Source organism: Phragmites australis, chromosome 19 (assembly GCF_958298935.1).
Source record: "Phragmites australis chromosome 19, lpPhrAust1.1, whole genome shotgun sequence".
NCBI lineage: Eukaryota > Viridiplantae > Streptophyta > Magnoliopsida > Poales > Poaceae > Phragmites > Phragmites australis.
In genome coordinates, this window is record NC_084939.1 from 561009 (window position 1) to 580814 (window position 19806).

The 19806-nt window shown below is 41.2% G+C and overlaps 2 protein-coding genes across 19 annotated transcripts; both read right to left on the bottom strand.

The window, feature by feature from the left end:
* Positions 1-1518: 1518 nt before the first annotated feature.
* Positions 1519-6367, bottom strand: LOC133900010 (disease resistance protein RGA5-like). Of its 3 annotated transcripts, XM_062341075.1 has the most exons (4): positions 6153-6367; positions 4818-6089; positions 1726-3747; positions 1519-1651 (listed from the first exon to the last, which is right to left on the bottom strand). In XM_062341075.1, exons 2-3 carry the CDS (start codon positions 6065-6067, stop codon positions 1731-1733), a joined length of 3267 nt encoding a protein of 1088 aa, XP_062197059.1. In that variant the 5' UTR covers positions 6068-6089; positions 6153-6367; the 3' UTR covers positions 1519-1651; positions 1726-1730. The 3 variants fall into 3 exon arrangements, with proteins under 3 accessions (XP_062197059.1, XP_062197060.1, XP_062197058.1); XM_062341076.1 differs by having other exon boundaries at positions 1519-1647; positions 4818-6367; XM_062341074.1 differs by having other exon boundaries at positions 4818-6367.
* Positions 6368-8902: 2535 nt separating this feature from the next.
* Positions 8903-18952, bottom strand: LOC133900578 (disease resistance protein RGA5-like). 16 transcript variants are annotated; one of them, XR_009906561.1, is made up of 7 exons: positions 17916-18952; positions 14076-16065; positions 12744-12948; positions 10480-11709; positions 10268-10381; positions 9482-9591; positions 8903-9398 (listed from the first exon to the last, which is right to left on the bottom strand). XR_009906561.1 is itself a non-coding variant. In XM_062341765.1 (3 exons), exons 1-3 carry the CDS (start codon positions 18752-18754, stop codon positions 12826-12828), a joined length of 2952 nt encoding a protein of 983 aa, XP_062197749.1. In that variant the 5' UTR covers positions 18755-18952; the 3' UTR covers positions 11716-12825. The 16 variants fall into 16 exon arrangements, 1 of the variants encoding a protein (XP_062197749.1); XR_009906559.1 differs by having other exon boundaries at positions 8903-9406; XR_009906560.1 differs by having other exon boundaries at positions 9998-10381.
* Positions 18953-19806: the final 854 nt, after the last annotated feature.

Below are 19806 nucleotides of genomic sequence, written 5' to 3' on the forward strand. Positions count from 1 at the left end.
GGTTAGAGGGCAAGTTCAGAAGCTTTTGACTGAGAATGAGTATCTCCTTTCTTTTGTGAAGAAGTTCTCAGAGGGCAAAGAAAAAATGAACTTAATCTTAGCCAAGACCAAGATGTATGCTGACAAGGCGGGTTTGATTCTTGAGTTAGGTTTTGAGAGGGCAGCTTAAAATGAGGATGGCAAGATTGTTTTCACTTCACCTACTACCCTAGAAGCCGAGAAATCCACAATCAATATCACACCACAAATCATCAAGAAACCCACTCCACAACCCACAAATCATCGTAAGAGGGATGAGCGGTGTGAGTGGGAGTAGAGTACCCGGGACATGTACCGCCCCTCTGTTGGTGTACATGAGCCTTTTTCTCGCTCCCACCCACGTGTTTCTAGCGTTTTTTAGTCCTTTTCTAGAGACATTGTCCGACGTGGATCATACCATGGTTCATGTGGTTTTAATCCGCGTACCAGAGGCTTTGAGTCCCATCGCTTTGGCGAACCATATTTTCCCTATCGTGGTTCTCACCCCTAGCACGCTAGTTTACCTGCACCTGCTTTTACTGCTTCAGGGCGGATGACTCAGTACTGGATTCTCAGGAGGTTTATCAATAACCCCAGTACTAAGCCATCCACCTATCTTTCTTCTCATATGTAGGTGACAGGCGAAGGCCTGGAGGACAAGTGGCTCATCGATTCTGGTTATTCGCACCACATGACCGAAGATTCATCATGGTTCTCCAGTCTCACCACGACGAAAAGACACGAGTACATCACATTCGAGGATGATCGGAAAGGTAGAGTAAAAGCTAAAGGAACGGTAAAGGTAAATGAAAGCTTCACTCTCAAATATATGACTTTGGATTGAGCATCTAGATTACAATTTGCTTTTCCTCGTCTTCATTGTTCATTGCACCTGCCACTGTGCACTTCTAGCACAGAACTGATACATCCCATTATGAAGTTAAAAACAGAACCAGCACAGGAAACAAGATGCAGGAATGATCTAAGCAAAATATTGGACTCGGTTCATTACATCAGCAAACTAGACCATGTTTGATTGACACAAACCTGATTCATTAGCTCAGGAAATTAGGTAGTGTTTGGTTCGTGGGATGGGGTGAGACGGAGCGGATCCATCATGTTTTTGAGCTGTTTGGTTGGAGTTCAGTGGGATGGGATAGTTCTGAATTAGATAATATTCTTCAAAGATTCGGAACAGATCCGTTCCAGAAAAAAGACTGAACGCAGCCATTCCACTTGGGACGGGTCAGTGACGGTGAGCCCGAAATCTAAAATAAAGTCGTTCCATCCCACCCACCAAACAAACATCTGATTCCGGACCATCCCATCCCATCCCTAAATACATGAATAAAATCATCCCATCTTACATCGCTCTCCAACCAAACACTACCTTACATGTCGTAAACTGACACGAATTGGCTCAACGTTCAACCGTCACAATGAAAACCAAAGGTATTTTCACTATCAACAGGGTCGGAATGGACAAGTGGATGGGACGTCTCGAGGCCGGCAGATTTTTATGATTGAATCAGTTGAGTAATTTAACAAGTGTGCTCCCCTTCTCCGTCGGTGATACCTCCGCCCCTTTTTCTTTGGCAGAATTTGATATCTTGTCCGGCCCATCGTCGTCTGTCTGAAACGGGGAAAGGAAGAATTAAGGAAAATTTGGTGGAGAGAGAGAGGCATTAAGGATAATTTAGTCGATACCTCTTCTATTTTCGAGTCATGGTCCTCAGATCTGCATCCATTGCCTTCATTCCTTGCCCAAATAAGCTGATTTCAAGGGTGGGATGGTTAGGATGACGCTCGATTGCGTCGCTAAGGGCATCCTCCGCTTTCTTCACCTCCTCAGGAAAGGCAGCCAGACAGTTGCTTTGAACGATGACTTGCTGAATCGAAGGGAGGTTTCCCAAGCCGAAGTCAAAATTGAAATCGTGGTTGGCATCCCTTAGGAGCCGCACATTGAAATGAAAATCAAGGACTTGAAGCCTTGGCATAGTTCCCTGTACAAACTTCAGCGGCTTAGTGATACTGCAGAATTTCAAATCCCGGAATGCACCACCGCCAGAAGTAATAATCTCTCCTTGTCTAGAGTTCACAATCACCATGTCGAGAGAGCGGAGGCATGGGAATCTCCCAAGGATTTCCAGATCCTGCTCTTCCATATCAAACACCATGAGCCATAAGCGGCAGAGGTTGGGAAGATATTGAGGACTAATCCACGCTGGCAGCCTTGAGAATTCTAACCAGCGCAGTTCCAAGGAACGAAGATGTCGAGAAAGGACGAAGCCTGCAGGTTCCAACACAATACCGCTATTTAACTGCACACCATGGTAATCAAAATGTATAACCTCGATCTTGCGCAGATTGGATAGAGACTCCAGCAAATCTCTCATCTGCCCCTCGTCTTGTACTTTTATTACAAAACGTAGCACCCTTAGCTCTGTCAGGTTTCCCAGCTCCTTCACAAACCACCTTGCGGAGTACTCATCGTCGCCACCACCAGGGTACATCACCAACTGTTCCAGGGACGTGAGCTTCCCAATCCAATCGGGCACTCTCGTCTTCCAGTCAGCATTCAGGCACTTCAACTGTGTAAGCAGACCCATGCTCGCCGGTAGTTCTTCCATGCCACTTCCCTCCAATTCCAGTGTCTGCAAATACTTTAGATTCCCTATTTCTTCTGGGAGCTTACGAACAAATGAATTTCTTAGCCCGAGAAACCTCAGATGAAGTAATTTTCCAAGATGCTCAAGATTGTAACCTCTCATAGATCCAAAATTTTCTAAAGCCAGTACACGCAAAACACTAAAGCTGGAAAGTGGAGGTATCGTGTCCTTAGGACACCCAATGGAATTAAGTGACCTCAATTTTGGTATGGCCATATCGTTGGCCTGATGAGTAATGTGCTTAACGATACCATTTTGGTTGGCCTGAAGAGTAATGTGCTTTACGATACCATTTTGGTAGGCTAACCTACGTGCATTGCTTTTTAATATTGTGCCTTCAACATCATCTAATATAGCAACAAAGTTTACTTCATGTGACAGGATACGGATGAAATGAAGAACCATATCATGAACACGGCAACCATATACTATGCCATTCCAATCAATCTCCACCGTTTGGATCATGCTTCTATTTATCAGATCATTGAAGTATCCTTCTCCAACCTCAAATAACCGTCTTCCTTCTCTCTCATGGACAAAACCTTCAGCTATCCACTTCCATATCAAAGAATCTTTCTTAATAATGAAATCTTCTGGATATGCACTTAGATACAGTAAGCATGTCCTCAGATGTGAAGGTAAATCATAGTAGCTAAAAGACAATATCCTCATAGTATTTTCTACATGCTTGCTATTTTTATCTCCAAAACCAATAGCACTATAGAGCTCGGACCATTCTTCCTTTGATTTTCCCACCAACAAACTAGCCATAGTGATGATAGCTAATGGTATACCATCACATTTCTCTATAATTTTATCACATACCTCATCCGGTTGGTTATCATGACTTTTTTCTTCTCTAAATATCCTTGTATAGAATAACTTTTTGGAGTTACCATATGAAAGTGGTTGTAGCTTGTAAACCTCACCGGCTTCTATGGCAACTTTAAAATTACGAGTAGTTGTGATTATTCTACTTCCGCGGTTATTCTCAACTAGAGCCAATTTGATTGTTTCCCAAGACTTTGGCTCCCGTATATCATCAATAACAATGAAATACCTATCCACATGAAAGTGCAAGAGCCACGAGTTACTAAAGCTATCCAGCATAAAAAATAACAATCAAAGACATGCTCACACTAACATAAATAAGCTATTTCCTGGCGGTTCAAAATCTTTCTGACTAGTCAGCAATCAACAACCAGTAATTGTAACATCAGTTACGAGTTCATAATGCCTCCAGGAAAAATGTGTAATTAGCCATCTAAGTTTAGTTGTTAATTAATAATGTTTAAGTACTAGACTTAATCTTAATTGTGTTGTAAACTAATGCTAAAAACTGTTAAGTGCATTGTTCTTCTGTATAGTTAACAGTAAAATAAAAAACACTTTCTTCTGAAAGTTGAACTAAAAAAAATGTTATCTAGCAAACTACTTGACTACATGCTGTTATATATGTTGACTAAACTGAAAACTGAAATATGTATGCTTGCAATGGAAAAAAATTATCACACGAAGTAGTCGGCATAAGTGACACAAGGAAGATACTTGTAGTATAACCTGCACCATAGTGCAATCTTTATATTTATTGATTGGAGGCTCCTCCAGGAGCTCCACGGTGATCATATCTTACGATGAGATGTGCTAAGAAAAAGAAAATATTAAAAGATCTCACAAAAAAGCAAAACATCTGGTAATTAATTCATCTGCCTAATAAACCTTGACCGTTGGATCTTACTAGACTTTGTAATATGCAATCATGTGCAAAGCCATCAAATTGTACTGTTAAGATTTGTTCCCGCCAATACATCACCATCCATTTTATACTCTAGCTAGTTCTAAAAGCAATCGTATAAACAGTCATAGTCAAAAAGGCATGTTTCCATAGAGTTTGTATTTGTATTGGTAAATCATAAAAAGTTTGCATATAAAAGAATGATTTCTGATTTACAATCCTAAATCTTGAATTAACCATTTTTTTTCATGAATATCTACTACCCATATATCTTTTATAGTTGCTAGCTGGTGCAGGCACATGGGTTGATGGACTAATTTATGTACTAATTGTAGAACCAGCGCAACTAAAAAGCACTCATTAATATAAACATGTTTTGGGTAATTGATGGGTACCTTTTGTCCTCGAGGAATTCTTGGAGTTCGCGGATGAGCAGATCTATACCTCTTCCTGTGTTATGGATGTTCTCGTACTTGTGTTTGTCAAGAGCAAAGAGAATGTTCTTGAAAACTTTCACCAAGTCAGGATCCTTTCCAACCGAAACAAAAGCCCCGCAATCGTAGTGTGACTTAAGCTTGTCATATGATGCTTTGGCAAGAGTGGTCTTGCCCAATCCTCCAACTCCAACAATGGAAACCATCTTCATGATCTTCTTGTTGGACACATCGTCCAGCATGGATATGATCTGGCCCCTTGACTTGTCGATCCCAACGAGCTGTGTAGCTTCTTTGTACATAGCCTCAAGGCGAGGATCAATAGTCGATATTGTTGCGGCAGTCTTGGCCACAATCTCATCGACTTTGTACTGAGCACACCGCTCGGCCACCTCCTGTAGTTTCTTCATGATGTCTTCGATGGCGCCAGCCATTTCATGGCTAGCCTTGCTCTTGCTGAACAGGTTGCCCATCTTCTTCATGGCTCGTTTCAGCTTGCTCGGGTCAGTGGGCTCACGGCCCTCGACGCGCATGAGGAAGGTGTCGAGGACATCCTCCATGTCGTAGGACGCCTCCCTGGCCTCTCGTGCCCAGACCTTGACCAGCTCGTCAAGCTGGTCCGACGGCACTTCCGACACCTTGCGGAGGGTGGCATGGATTCTCTCCAGCTCCTCTAAGAGAGACTTGACTTGCGCCTTGACGCCCTTCTGCAGCTTGTACTCATCTTGGAGTTGCTGGAGCTGCTTAGGGGCGAGGCTGCCCATCACCCCCGTCACCACAATCTCATCAACTTTGTACCTGGCATGCCTCTCGGCCACCTTCTGGAGTTGCTTCTTGATGTGTTCGATTGTGTCGGCAATGTCGTGGCGAGCCTTGCCCTTGCTGAACAGGTTGATCATCTTTTTCATGGCTCGTTTCAGCTTGCTTAGGTCAGCGGGCTCACGACCCTCGACGCGCACAAGGATGGTGTCGAGGTCATCCTCCATGTCGTAGGATGCCTCCCTGGCCAGTCGTGCCCAGTCCTTAACATGCTTGTCGAGCTGGTCCCACGGCACTTCCGCCACCTTGCGGAGGACGGCATGGATGCTCTCAAGCTCCTCTAAGAGAGATTCAACTTCCTCCTTGACGTCCTTCTGCAGCTTGTACTCATCTTGGAGCAGCTGGAGCAGCTTGGAGGCGAGGCTGCCCATCGCCCCCGTGACCAGATCCATGCTCGCGTTGAGCTCCCAAAGACTGTTAACAACTGAATCAGCTAATTTGTGGGTATGATGTAGTGTGGATGGAAGTAGTTCTTACTTGTGTCCGCGCGTGGGTGCGGGTATATATTGAAGCACCGATCGATTTTGGATCTTGGCAGGGAGGGTTGTAGACTTTCTTTCTGTTTTATTTCTTGCAGCTCAGATCTTAATCAACACGGTCATTAATGCGTGGGGGCACTCGCAATACGGAGGAGTATTTTGCGCTCACAGCTAATGCGTGGGGGACCACGCCACCAGGCTGGTCTTCCCGTTCGCCCGTGATCCACAACTTGTTAGCGGACCCAGCCCAGGAATAAAGGATGCATGAAAAGATCCTCCAATCGGAATATTCTTTCTGGGACCGACGAAAATCACACACTGTGGCTGCTTTTAGTGGCTAGAACAAAGCGAAGACTTGACCGATGGATATGGTTCAATCGAACTGCAACGACGCTCCATGTCCGGAAGGTAAACAACTTGTGCTTACGGGGCCCTACATAAATAGCGATGGCAATTGCTACTGTTGAATAAAGACATTTATATAACTATCCAATAATATAGTTACAAATAAGAAGACTTGACCGATGGAGATATGGAATCGAACAACAGTGACGACCACTATCTTTAGGTAGTTTTTCATGGAAGGACACCTGCCCTTTTCAGATATTGTACGTTACAGTTGTACTGCAATTCTGTATCCGTGCGGCAAAAATCTAAAATTAGATAATATACATGACCGTATTTACCGAAAAAGACAATATATCGTCGTATTTATAATTTTAGCATTCGTATTCGACACTTTATTTACCAAAAAAATGACTTTTGGTACACCGTACTCCGAAAATGCTATATTCGGCACACAGTGTGCCAAATATGGTACTGTAGCACCGTATTCAACGAACGATGTGTCAAAAATGGATTACATTGCCATATTCAACACACGATGTGCCGAAAAAATTAATTTCATATGCCAGCCTAATTTAGGTGAATAATGTAACAGGAACCAACGTGAAAAACTTCCCAAGTATAAATTTAAAATAAGATAGGAATCCAAGCTTACTGTATCAGCATATATGACACTAGCACCACCTCCAGCAACCATTGTCCAGATGCGTCCCTTTGGGTTCAAAACTGCGAACTTCAGAGAGGCACTTGTCTGAAACAATGAAAATATCATGTTAATATAACTCAACAAAATATAGAGCGTTGCAGGCATTCCTACATACATGTATGCACAAACCTAAATGCTTATATGTAATCCATACTTAAAAAAAAGAAGAAGATTAATATTCAAAAGTGTAATAGAGATGTCTATACCTTCTCATATAGTTCATGGATAAAACTTTCTGTAGGACTGAGTACTCTTCCAAATGGTAGAGGGAATTCTATATTTCCCCATCTGCACAGTTGATAAATGATAAACAAGATTTAATGCAACAATCACATGAAGAATCATGTCCTTGGGAAGAATGAGACTCACTTCTTGAAGTTCTTGAAAGCTGCTGTGTCATCTAATTCTCCTCTCTTGTCCAGAGGATATGGTTCTCTCAAGAAATGAGAAATCCAAGTCTGCGGAAGGAGCAGATTCTTGTAAATATGACAAGTACAGATATACAAAAAAATGTCAATAATATAAGACTGAACAGCTTTCTCCACAAATGGCAAGTGAATATGTTCCAAATCTATGTTACCTTGGAAGACGGCAAACACTCCTTTAATGAACATCTTTATTGTGCCCCATACTACTGGAAGGAAATTGTATAAGGACGGGTCCTCCGTGCCGCTGCTCGACACGCGTCTGCCCACGCGCGCGCCGGCGCACGAGCGCGCCATCCGATCGCGGCGTAAACGACGCGGATGGAGGTCTCACGCGGGTTACCTGAGAGCGGGTCTCATACAATTTCCTTCCCATACTACTTAGCCTATGGCAGTAGTATTCATTAAATCTGGCCATTGATGTCAAAGGGCATTTTAGTAATTCTTATGTAATTTTAGATTAGTTTCAGCTTTGCCGTTAGGGATAGCTTGGACTTTGTGCAAAGCGTATCTAATGTCTGCCATGCCCTAGTCTGCAAGCACATTGCGCCGCCGCCAGCAGCCCATCGCTGCGCCGTTCTCCCTCCGTCCTCCATGTTCTGCCATTTCGATCCCCCTTGCCACCTGGTCAAGCACCCGCTCGGCCCCTTCAACAAGAGCACCTTCCAGCCGCTCGACGACGACGAGCACATACTCTGCGTCAATTTCATCGGCGCTTCCTGCGTCCTGCTTGCTTCATCTCGTATTCATTGCAACTTAGCTTTGCAAAAATTTGCAGCTCTAATGCTGAACTGATCATCGGACGCTATAAATGAAATGCAATCGGGGTGTGCGCTTCCGGTATTAGAAATCTTGTGTTGTGAATTGTGAGAGAAGTCAAGTAGCATCTTAATTTCTGCATGATTCCTGTGTTGCAAAAAGGAATTTGAATCGTTCCTGATGTCTGGTTCAATCGATGAAATACATTGATGTTTACATGATTGCAATGCTGAAATGGTTACATGAGTTAGCATAACAGGATAAAAATAACAATGAACTGAACAAACAATGGTTGTTTCATTTCACACCCTAGCACTGAACTCTTCAGACTATTCTCTACATGCTTCTTCAAGAACTGATGAACCTCCGTGCTGTATAACTTGGCATCAGCCATGAGCCATCAGATCTTGACAGAATAATATCACTTGACAAAGCATGCATCAACCAGTTTGGCCTCAGAGCTAGACAAAACAAAATGACAGTTTGGCCTTAGAACTAGACCATTGCACATGCTACCAAAGAAGAAGGCATCAGGTTGCATATAAATGTGTCTGCATCAGGATAATCCAAGTGTATCACAAGATAATTCGTATAGGTGGTTTGTGGCATCACTGGCAACATGAAAATATAGAACCAATGGAACAAGATAATTCAATTTCAAAGCATCACAGCACCATAGATTGCATCAGATTTCTATAACATCATTTGCAGTCTCTTCAGTTGAAATTCAGCATCACCGAAATATAGTATCCCTTCCTTTCCTCCATGCGGATCTTCTATTAGCACCAACCACTCTCGCAGTTGCACAACGACAATGGTTGTCCGGTTCTTGCTGCATTCCATGGGGTTGTTGGCGATCATGGCATGCCTGAGCTTGACAATGCCAGAGACTGCAGTCGCGATGCCGCAGTTGGAGCCAGAGGTGAAACCGAGCGATACGGACACGCTCACCATCTTATGCCACGGCGCTGACGTCCACGGCCCGGCAGGAAGACGCCCACACGCGCAGCTGAAAACCTGACAGAACCTCATGAGCAATTCAACAAACACCTAGCGGGCAAATGGCGTGAGGTGAAAGAGGGTTCCACTTACATGTTCGCCAAGCCTCCACGAGCGCAGTGGAAAGGTGGAACCCGTCGAAGACGATGTGGCTGCGCGTAGCCAGGACCGGCAGTAAGTCGTCCGTGGCACCCCCGCCAAGGCTGCTTCCATAGACATTGAGCAACATGAGATTAACCCTGCGCCACACATTATCTAATATCTATTGCAACGATTTATGTCGTTGCAAATGGTCTATTCCATAGTGCAGAATCATCGCAGTGACAAACTATAGCAAATGATGTATACAAATCAAAGGTAGGAACTATCGAGCCAAAACAACAGATATCCAGAGAACAAAAACAGAGCTGACTGTTGCCCAGAAACAGAGTCCATCAAGACTCCTATTTAACAGTGTTACATTACTGGACTGGACCGGCCACAAACGGAGTTTAATGCTTCATGCATGCAAACCGGGCAACATCCGAAGAGATTACTGGACCAGCTGAAGAAGAAGTAGAAAACACAATGGACAGTAAATCAAAATGGCGAAGGGGCAGTGGAGAGTACGTATTATTAGAATTGAATAGATTCAATAGCTAGGTAGCACCGGGGCGGGGTCGGCTCCTCCTCCTCCTCTTCTGGTCCAGTGACATCATCATTGCCCATGAAAATAAATTCTATACAGCAATACTAGAGATACATCCTCATGTAACACCAGATAGATGAACGTCACTTGTTCTCAACGTAGATCTTAAAACGATGAATCTCACTCAAATGAAAAATTATCATACATGCTTATTACTTAGACACATATGATTAACGTTGAGTGAATCTCACCACCGCTTTAACATCCACGTTAAAGATAAGTGATAGCTATCCATATGGTGCTGTACGATGATGCATCTGCAGCATCGTTACATAAAATTTATTTCTATTGCGCATCGATGAGACCTGATTTGGATCGAATTGGGAATTCGGTTAGAACAAATTGGGGGATAGATTCAAGATTGAATGGAAGACCATGTGAACAGAGCCTAATCGGTACGTACCTCTTCGACTTGCTCTTTTTGGCTCGGACCAAACACTTTTTGTCTCGCTGCTCTATTAGGTTGAGCATTCGATACACACCTTTTTCAATTTTGAGTTTTATCACTCTCTAGAACCAAAGCATCAAGACAGGCACTAGAAAAAAAACATATGCCTGAATAAATTTGATGATACATGAAGTTTAGTTGCAGAAAGAACCTTTTTTGACACATCATACTGCATAGCATTTTATAGGATTTGAAGCATATTGGACATACCATACATTATCTATACATACCATTGCTATTATGCAGCAGTGTTGAAACATAAGTGTATTGGTTATGAAAGAATGAACGAAAAACACAATTCTAAAAGAACATGAACATTAAAGTGTTGAAGCATCACAGCCCACACTAGTATCTAGTTGGTCCCTCCTCCTTTTTCCGGGTTTGGGACCGGCTATGCAACAATAAGTGTTACCTTACAATAGCATAGGCGGAGTTACCCACCCACCCACCCCAACAAAAAGACAAAAATTAAGATATTTTTGTAGTTTTAGTTTTTTGTAGTTTTTTTCTATTTTTCCTTGAGACAATTATCAGAAGACATATTCAATGCTAAAAAGAAAATAATTTTTTATGCATTTTTTCTTTTTTGCTAAAAAAACCTAACAACACATATTTATATTTCTTTTTGGTTTTTATATTTAACCAGGAATTGATCACTCACAATTCTAAATGCTTAAAAGAACCTAGCCATGATTTTTCTTTAGTATTAGGATTTTTCTTTTGCTCTTTTTGTCATAAACTATAAAGTAGCATGAACAAACCACTAATGCTACGAAACGAGTAATTATGTTTTTTGTAGTTTTAGTTTTTTATTTTTTTCCTTGAGACAATATTCAGAAGATATATTCAATGCTAAAAATAAAAAAAATTATGCATTTTTTTTTTGCTAAAAACTACCTAACAACACATGTTTATATATTTTTTGGTTTTTATATTTAACCAGGAATTGATCACAATTCTAAATGCTTAAAAGACCTAGCCATGATTTTTCTTTAGTATTAGGAATTTTTTTTGCTCTTTTTGTCATAAACTATAAGGTAGCAGGAACAAACCACTTGTGCTACAAAACAACTAAAATATATTTTTATTTTTCCTTGTTTTCCCATCCTAATCTAGCCAAGAATTGAGCAGACGAAAGAAGAATTGGTCCTGCAGCTGGCAATATGATTGCAGAAGGATACCAACCTATATAGAACACGTGAAAAAATGTAAATATGAGGATGGCTAATTATATGAATAAGCACACACACACGTATCAATGCATATACGCGTGCATACATCTACAATGGCAAAACAAGTAAACCAATGCTAGTGGCAGCAGACCAAATATATGTTTCATACACCTGGTATATATACGAACTATGGAATCTTTTAAGATTTATGTGTTCAACTAAAGAACCTGTAAATTTTTTTGGGGGGGGGGGGGGGGGGCAATGCTATGAACAGAATTAGCAATTGTAATTCTTAACTAAATCAGAATAATAAAATTTGAATCAAAATTTGTAGCCTCTGTTCTCTAGTACACTAAAAAGTATAAAGCATAGAATTATTTGCAAGTTGCAACAATTTGATGAAGGACACGTAACGGTGCCGCTACAATGCAGAGACCAGAAAAGGGAATCGAGTGGTGCCCAGAAATAGAGTTTATGCAGCTAGCAGGAGTACCGAGCATGCTTTTACTGTCTACAACATACAGGTACGTCTTACGGTTAATGGATGCAACTCAAAGTAGGAGGGGATTTTGAAGAGCTAGCTCAGTACTCTTTAACTTTGCTACCTGACCAGGTAGAGCCGGAAAGGAATCGCATACACATAGAACTAGAATAAGCTACGAGCATACGTGTATGCCATGGTAAGATGGGAATGAGTTTACTGCCACTAATTTTGTTTGTCAAGGCAGATATATAGCTAAGTATGTAGATATGTGTAACGGCATATTTGCTTAATGACAAGCATACGGTGTCCGAGAAAGTGTGCTTACACCCTTGTATATAACGGTCAATGTTTATTTTGGTGGAGATATATTCCGTTAGTTGAGATTCTCTAAAATTTCCAAAGCTCATCAGAATTACGATGACTGACATGCACGATCTGCAACACCCAGGAGAAGCAGAGTAGTTCATCCAGCTAACAATGCTACTGAACATGATTGGCTGCCTACTGCAGAAGAAGCAGAAAAATGCGGTGGAAACGGAAGAGGGTGCGGAGAGAGTACGTACGTACATATGCAGCATACAGGCAGAGTTTGGATTCAAATTTGAATCGATTCAGGAGCTAGCTAAGCTTAATTTGGTGACACCATCATCGGCGAGACCTCTTCCTCCTCTCCTCACCTTCTTCTTCGGTGGGTACATCACCGTCTTCCAGCTCCTCCTCCTCACCTTCTTCAGTGATCAACTTGTTCAGTAAATCATCGTCTTCCTGCTGAAAATTGGGATTAAATTAAGGAAATATATAGTAACTAACTGGCCAGTGATCAATATACGGCCAATAGCTAGGGACTAATTTAAGCAGAGGAAAACAGGTATTCATGTGTCCATAAAGAGAAGGAATATTCTATTTTATATTTTTTATTTTTTAAAAAAACCTAGAAATTCTCATAAAAAAGCAAAACATCCGGCTCTCACACAAATAATAACTAATCAATAACCATTGGATTATATCAGGTACCCATTTGAACATCTAAAACTAAGCCTTTTCGCTAGCGATCATACTTAAACCACCGAACTGTTTGTACCTTATCTCAAGGGACCGTATGGCAATGAGATTCATGTGCTTCCTTTTAAACTCGTAACTCTCTCTAGGGATAGCACACGGTTCTTTCACGAAACCAACCTTTTAATCTAATTTGAGGCACCCGCCGCCTCATGCCGTTGAGATATTGCAACTTATAAGTAAGTAGATCGCCTACTCACTTGGTTCTTTCTTAGTTGACATCATAGAATATATGCCATCAAAATTTCATAAAAATACCACATTTTATATTTTTTAATAAAAAAATTGGTTTTTCAGCATATATTAATGCAAGTCATAAAAATAATAGTCAACGGTACTTAAAGAAAGAAAATAAAAAAACTTTAATCTTTGGTTTGATATTTCACAATATCATAATATTTGAACAAAATACTGAATAAAACCATTATAATTGTATAGGAAATAAAACTATATTTAAAATCATTTGTATTAAAATTGTACTGATTAAATTTCACAAAACTACAACTATTTGTACCATTATAACACAGAACTACAACTTTTGAAGTATATTTCACAAAACTACACATATTCCAACCTTAGTAACAATAAAATGGCCTGATCCCATCCGTCAAGCACACATGTGCTAAAAAGTTGTAGTTTATTGTTACCAAGGGTCGAAGTAGGTGTAGTTTTATAAAATAGACTTCAAAAGTTGTAATTTTGTATTACAATTATACAAATAGTTGTAGTTTTGTAAAATTTACTATGTTTTCAGGTCTAGCAGCGCAATTGTACTAAGAGAGAAATAGAGAAAGAAAAATATTAATCATATGGGAACCACGAAATAATCATCGTACCTGTTTCTTTGTGTATTGATAACTAAATTGAAGCAAGGGACAGTTGGGATGGGCCTTGATTTCGTTCTGCAGCGCAGCCTTCGCTTCTTTCACCTTCGCAACAGACGCATCCTGGGCACAGATACGCACTTCGACTTCCTTAAGCGAAGGCAGGTATTCCAAGCCAATGTTGCCATCCAAGTCCCGCAGCAACACGTCAATCTCAAGCACCTCAAGGTTTGGCATCACGGCAAAGGGCACGCTGCTGTGGTCGTTTTTTCTGGAGCCAAAGGGCACATCACTGTTTCCATTCCATATATGAAATGAAACGCTCGAGTCCTCGTTACCCTGAAACTTGACCATTGCCGATGGCCGGAACACCCTTAGCTTCTGGAAGAATCTATCACCGGCATTAATATTGCTTATTGCTCGCACGGAGCCGATACCCAGACGGAGAGAACGGAGTTCCGGCAACCTACCAAGTTTTTCCAGATCCTGATCATCCATAGTATTCATTTGCAAATGCAAGCAAGAGAGGTTGGGAAGACACGAGAGATTAACGCATGACGGCAGCCTAGGGAAGTCAATGTTTATCAAATTCAAATGACGGAGATCTTTCGGGAGCACAAAGCCTGGTGCTTCCCATGTGGCTTCAACTGCATGGATAGATTGTACGAAAAACAGACTAAGATGCTGTATCTTGTGGAGATTGCGTAGAGACTCCACCAAATCTTTCTGCAGGCTGTCATCCATCACATAAAACCGAGTATCGAGCACCCTCAGTTGTTTCAGGCTGCCCAGATCCTTCACAAACCTCTCCATCTTAGACTGTTCAGGATATACCCTTAGCTCCTCCAGGGATGTCAGCTTTCCAAACCCATCCGGCACTCTCATTCCCCGTGAATCAGAACGTAGGCACATCAACTGTGTTAGCTTGAAGACACTTGATGGCAGTTCTGTTATCGAAGAACTACTCACATCAAGCGTCTGCAGAAACTTCAGATTCTCTATTTGTTTCGGGATTTCACTAATACTTGTACGTCTTAGCCCAAGATACCTCAAGTGAAGTAAATTCCCAAGATTCTCAAGACCAACACAGCTACTTTCTATGGCTAGCACACGCAGAAGTTTAAAGCTCGAAAGGACCTGTTGATTAATACCACACCTAAACACAATATATGACCTCACTTGTGGCATGTCCATATCTTTAGCTTGAGGAGTAATGTACTCTGCGATACTATTTTGATGGGCTAATCTACGTACATTGCTTTTCGATATTGTGCCTTTAACATTATCTAATATAGCAACAAAGTTTTCTTCACGTGACAAGAAACGGATGAGATCAAGAACCATATCATGAACACGGCAACCATATACCATGCCATGCCATTCTCTATCCACTACCTGCTGGATCATACTTCTATTTATCAGATCGTTGAAGTATCCTTCTCCGACCTCAAATAACCATTTTTCCTGTTTCTCATGGACAAAACCTTCAGCTATCCACTTCGAAATCAAAGAATCTTTCTCAATAACATAATCTTCTGGATATATACTTAGATACAGTAAGCATGTCCTTAGATGTGAAGGTAAATCATAGTAGCTAAAAGACAATATCCTCATAGTATTTTCTACATGCTTGCTATTTTTATCTCCAAAACCAATAGCACTATAGAGCTCGGACCATTCTTCCTTTGGTTTTCCCACCAACAAACTAGCCATAGTGATGATAGCTAATGGTATACCATCACATTTCTTTAGAATTTTATCGCATACCTCATCCGGTTGGTTATCAGGACTTTTTTCTTCACCAAATATCCTTGTATAGAATAACTTTTTGGAGTTATCATATGAAAGTGGCTGTAGCTTGTAAACCTCACCGGCTTCTATGGCAACTTCAAATTTACGAGTAGTTGTGATTATTTTACTTCCGCAGTTATTCTCAACTAGAGCCAATTTGATTGTTTCCCAAGACTTTGGCTCCCATATGTCATCAATAACAATGAAATACCTATCCACATGAAAGTGCAAGAGCCATGAGTTACTAAAGCTATATATCCAGCATAAAAAATAACAATCAAAGACATTCTCACACTACCATAAATAAGCTATTTCCTAGCGGTTCAAGATCTTTCTGACTAGTCAGCAATCAACAACCAGTAATTGTAACATCAGTTACGAGTTCATAATGCCTCCAGGAAAAATGTGTAATTAGTCATATAAGTTTAGTTGTTAATTAATAATGTTTAAGTACTAGACTTAATCTTAATTGTGTTGTTAACTAATGCTAAAAACTGTTAAGTGCATTGTTCTTCTGTATAGTTAACAGTAAAATAAAAAATACTTTTTTCTGAAAGTTGAACTAAAAAATGTTATGTAGGAAAGTACTTGACTACATGCTGTTATCTATGTTGACTAAACTGAAAACTGAAATATGCATGCTTGCAATGGAAAAAATTATCACACGAAGTAGTGTGGCATAGGTGACACTAGGAGAATACTTGTAGTATAACCTGCACCATAGTGCAATCTTTATGTTTACTGATTCGAGGCTCCTTCAGGAGCTCCGCGGTGATCATATCTTAGGATGAGATGTACGTGCTAAGAAAAAGAAAATATCAAAAGATCCCACAAAAAGCAAAACATCTGGTAATTGATTCATTTGCCTAATAAACCTTGACTGATGGATCTTACTAGATTTTGTAATATGCAATCGTGTGCAAAGCCATCAAATTGTACTGTTAAGATTTGTTGGTGCAAGACTCGCCTGCCTGTCTCTTGTTTGTTTGTTTTTTTCATTACAAACATGGAGTTCACTACCCATAGTCCAACAACGAAACAATGCAAGGAAGAGTTTGAATGGAATTCATAACAAAAAAAGAGGGACGTCATGCACATGGGCCTGTTTGGTTGCTCCCCTAGCCGGAGCTGCCTGGCCAGGCATCACGCTTAGGCGTCCGATTTCGGACACCTGCAGCTGGCGCTGCTGCCTGACGCCGGAGTTGCCTGGCAGGGCAGCAACCAAACACGCCCATAATAGTGTCTAGTGGGTGATCCAATCAGATACGTGTACACTTAATTGATGTCGATGTCGCCATGGTCGAGAGGTAGGGTTGCTCTGATCGAGGGAACAAAAGTCACCCAATAGTGTCAGGGAAGAAGTAGCAGCAACAACAGTAGGATGACTCAATAGGAGAAGCTAGCGGTCTGCATGTCGTCACAAGAGAGGGCCTAGGGAGCACCAGGTTGTCGGAGTAGATGTGTAAGCATGCAAGCAAAAGAGAGAAAAAAATGGACACACCAAGGAAATCGAAGGATATCTATGTTGGCCATTGAAATAAAAAAGGTGGCAAAGACTAGAAAGAAAAGAGAGGAAATTCCGTAGGCACAGAACCCCCCCCCCCCCCCTAGAGAGAGAGAGCAATTCTTATTTAGTTGCGAGTCTTAAAGAGTGCAAATGGGCTAAACAATATATGGAACAATATGTAGCTTAGCATTTTCTTTGTGTAGTTTATGACATGTTTGGTAGTCCCGCCAATACATCATCGTTTTATACTCTATCTAGTTCTAAAAGCAATCACATAAACAGTCAGAGTCAAAGAAGGTATGTTTCTATAGAGTTTGTATTACTATTGGTAAATAATAAAAATTTTGCATATAAAAGAATGATTTCTGATTTACAATCCTAAATCTTGAATTAACCATTTTTTCATGAATAGCTACTATCCATATATCTTTTATAGTTGCTAGCCCGTGTAGGAACATGGGTTGATATGATGGACTAATTTATGTAATAATTGTAGAACAAGCGACTACAAAGCACTCATTAATATAAACATGTATTGGGTAATTGATGGGTACCTTTTGTCCTGAAGGAATTCTCGGAGTTCACGGATGAGCAGATCTATACCTCTTCCTGTGTTATGAATGTTCTCGTACTTGTGTTTGGCAAGATCAAAGAGAATATCCTTAAAAACTTTCACCAAGTCAGGATTCCGTCCAACCGAAACAAAAGCCCCACAATCGTAGTGCGACTTAAGCTTGTCATATGATGCTTTGGCAAGAGTGGTCTTGCCCAATCCTCCAACTCCAACAATGGAAACCTTCTTCATGATCTTCTTGTTGGACGCATCGTCTCCTTGGGACGACGTCAGCATGGATATGATCTCGCCCCTTGACTTGTCGATCCCAACGAGCTGTGTAGCTTCTTTGTACATAGCCTCAAGGCGAGGATCAATAGTCGATGTCGTTGCGGCAGTCTTGGCTACGATCTCATCAACTTTGTATCTAGCACGCCGCTCGGCCACCTCCTGTAGTTTCTTGTTGATGTCTTCGATGGCGCCAGCGATTTCATGGTGACCCTTGACCTTGCTAAACAGGTTGCGCATCTTCTTCATGAATTGTTTCAGCTTGCTCGGGTCGGCGGGCTCACGGCCCTCGACGCGCACGAAAAAGGTGTCGAGGATATCCTCCATGTTGTAGGACACCTCCCTGGCCTGTCGTGCCCAGATCTTGACCTGCTCGTCGAGCTGGTCCCACGGCACTTCCGAAACCTTGCGGAGGGCAGCATGGATGCTCTCCAGCTCCTCTGTGAGTGACTCAACTTGCGCCTTGACGCCCTTCTGCAGCTTGTACTCATCTTGGAGCAGGTTGGGCAGCTTGAGGGCGAGGCTATCCATCGCCCCCGTCACCAGATCCATGCTCGCGTTGAGCTCCCAATACTATTAACAACTCTCGATCAACTAATTTGTGGGTATGGTGTAGTGTGGATGGAAGTGTTTTGCTGTGTCCGCGCATGGGTGCGGGTATATATTGAAGCACCGATCGATTATGGATCTTGGCAGGGAGGGCTGTAGACTTTTTTTTTCTTTCTTACAGATCAGATCTCAATCAACACGGTCTTAATGACTAGCTAGGTCATTAACTTGATTGCTTCGTCATGACTAGGTCAAGCTATCAGTAGCTCTGTTCTTTCTAACTTGTGGTCGGGGTCATCGACATGATCTTCAATACGTATTTTTAACATTACTTTTTATAATCATTTCTTAGCTAGTAAAGTTTATTGAACATATAATTATAGGAAAGTATTTTTCATGGTGAATCCACTAATATCATTTGTATGTGTTGAATTCTAGCAATTTTGTGTGTATTAATAATCAAAGTTTTTGAAATATGACTAGACGCATTCTACAATGGTATTTATCGGAGAACGAAAGTAGTACTCCCTCCGTTCAAAAATAATATGTGTATTTTTTAGCTCGGTATTCGAAGTTGAATTTTGACTACATCTTTTTTACAAAATATATCATTTATAACTACAAAATATATATAGTGTGAAATTATTTTGAATTATAAACCTAGTTGTATAATTTTTATACACTAGATATTCTTATAATTTAATTAAATATTAGTTAAAATACATAAAGTTTGATTTTTTAAAAAAGCAATACACCAATCATTTCTGAATGGAGGAAGTACTTACGTTAAAATACGGAGGTCAGTGTTTTTTTACGACATTCTAAAATGGCATTTAAAATATGACTACGCATTCTAAAATGTGACCGCTCAGTGTTTTTTACGACACTGACGTATTTTTAATACGCCGGGACGCGTGGGGCACTCGCAAGTCGCAATACGGAGGAGTAATGCGTGGGGGACCACGCCAGCTGTTCCCACCAGGCTAGTGCCCGCTGACCGTTCTCCCGTGATCCTCTGAGCCCCTCCCTCCGTGTAACCCCTGGTCAGCTCGTGG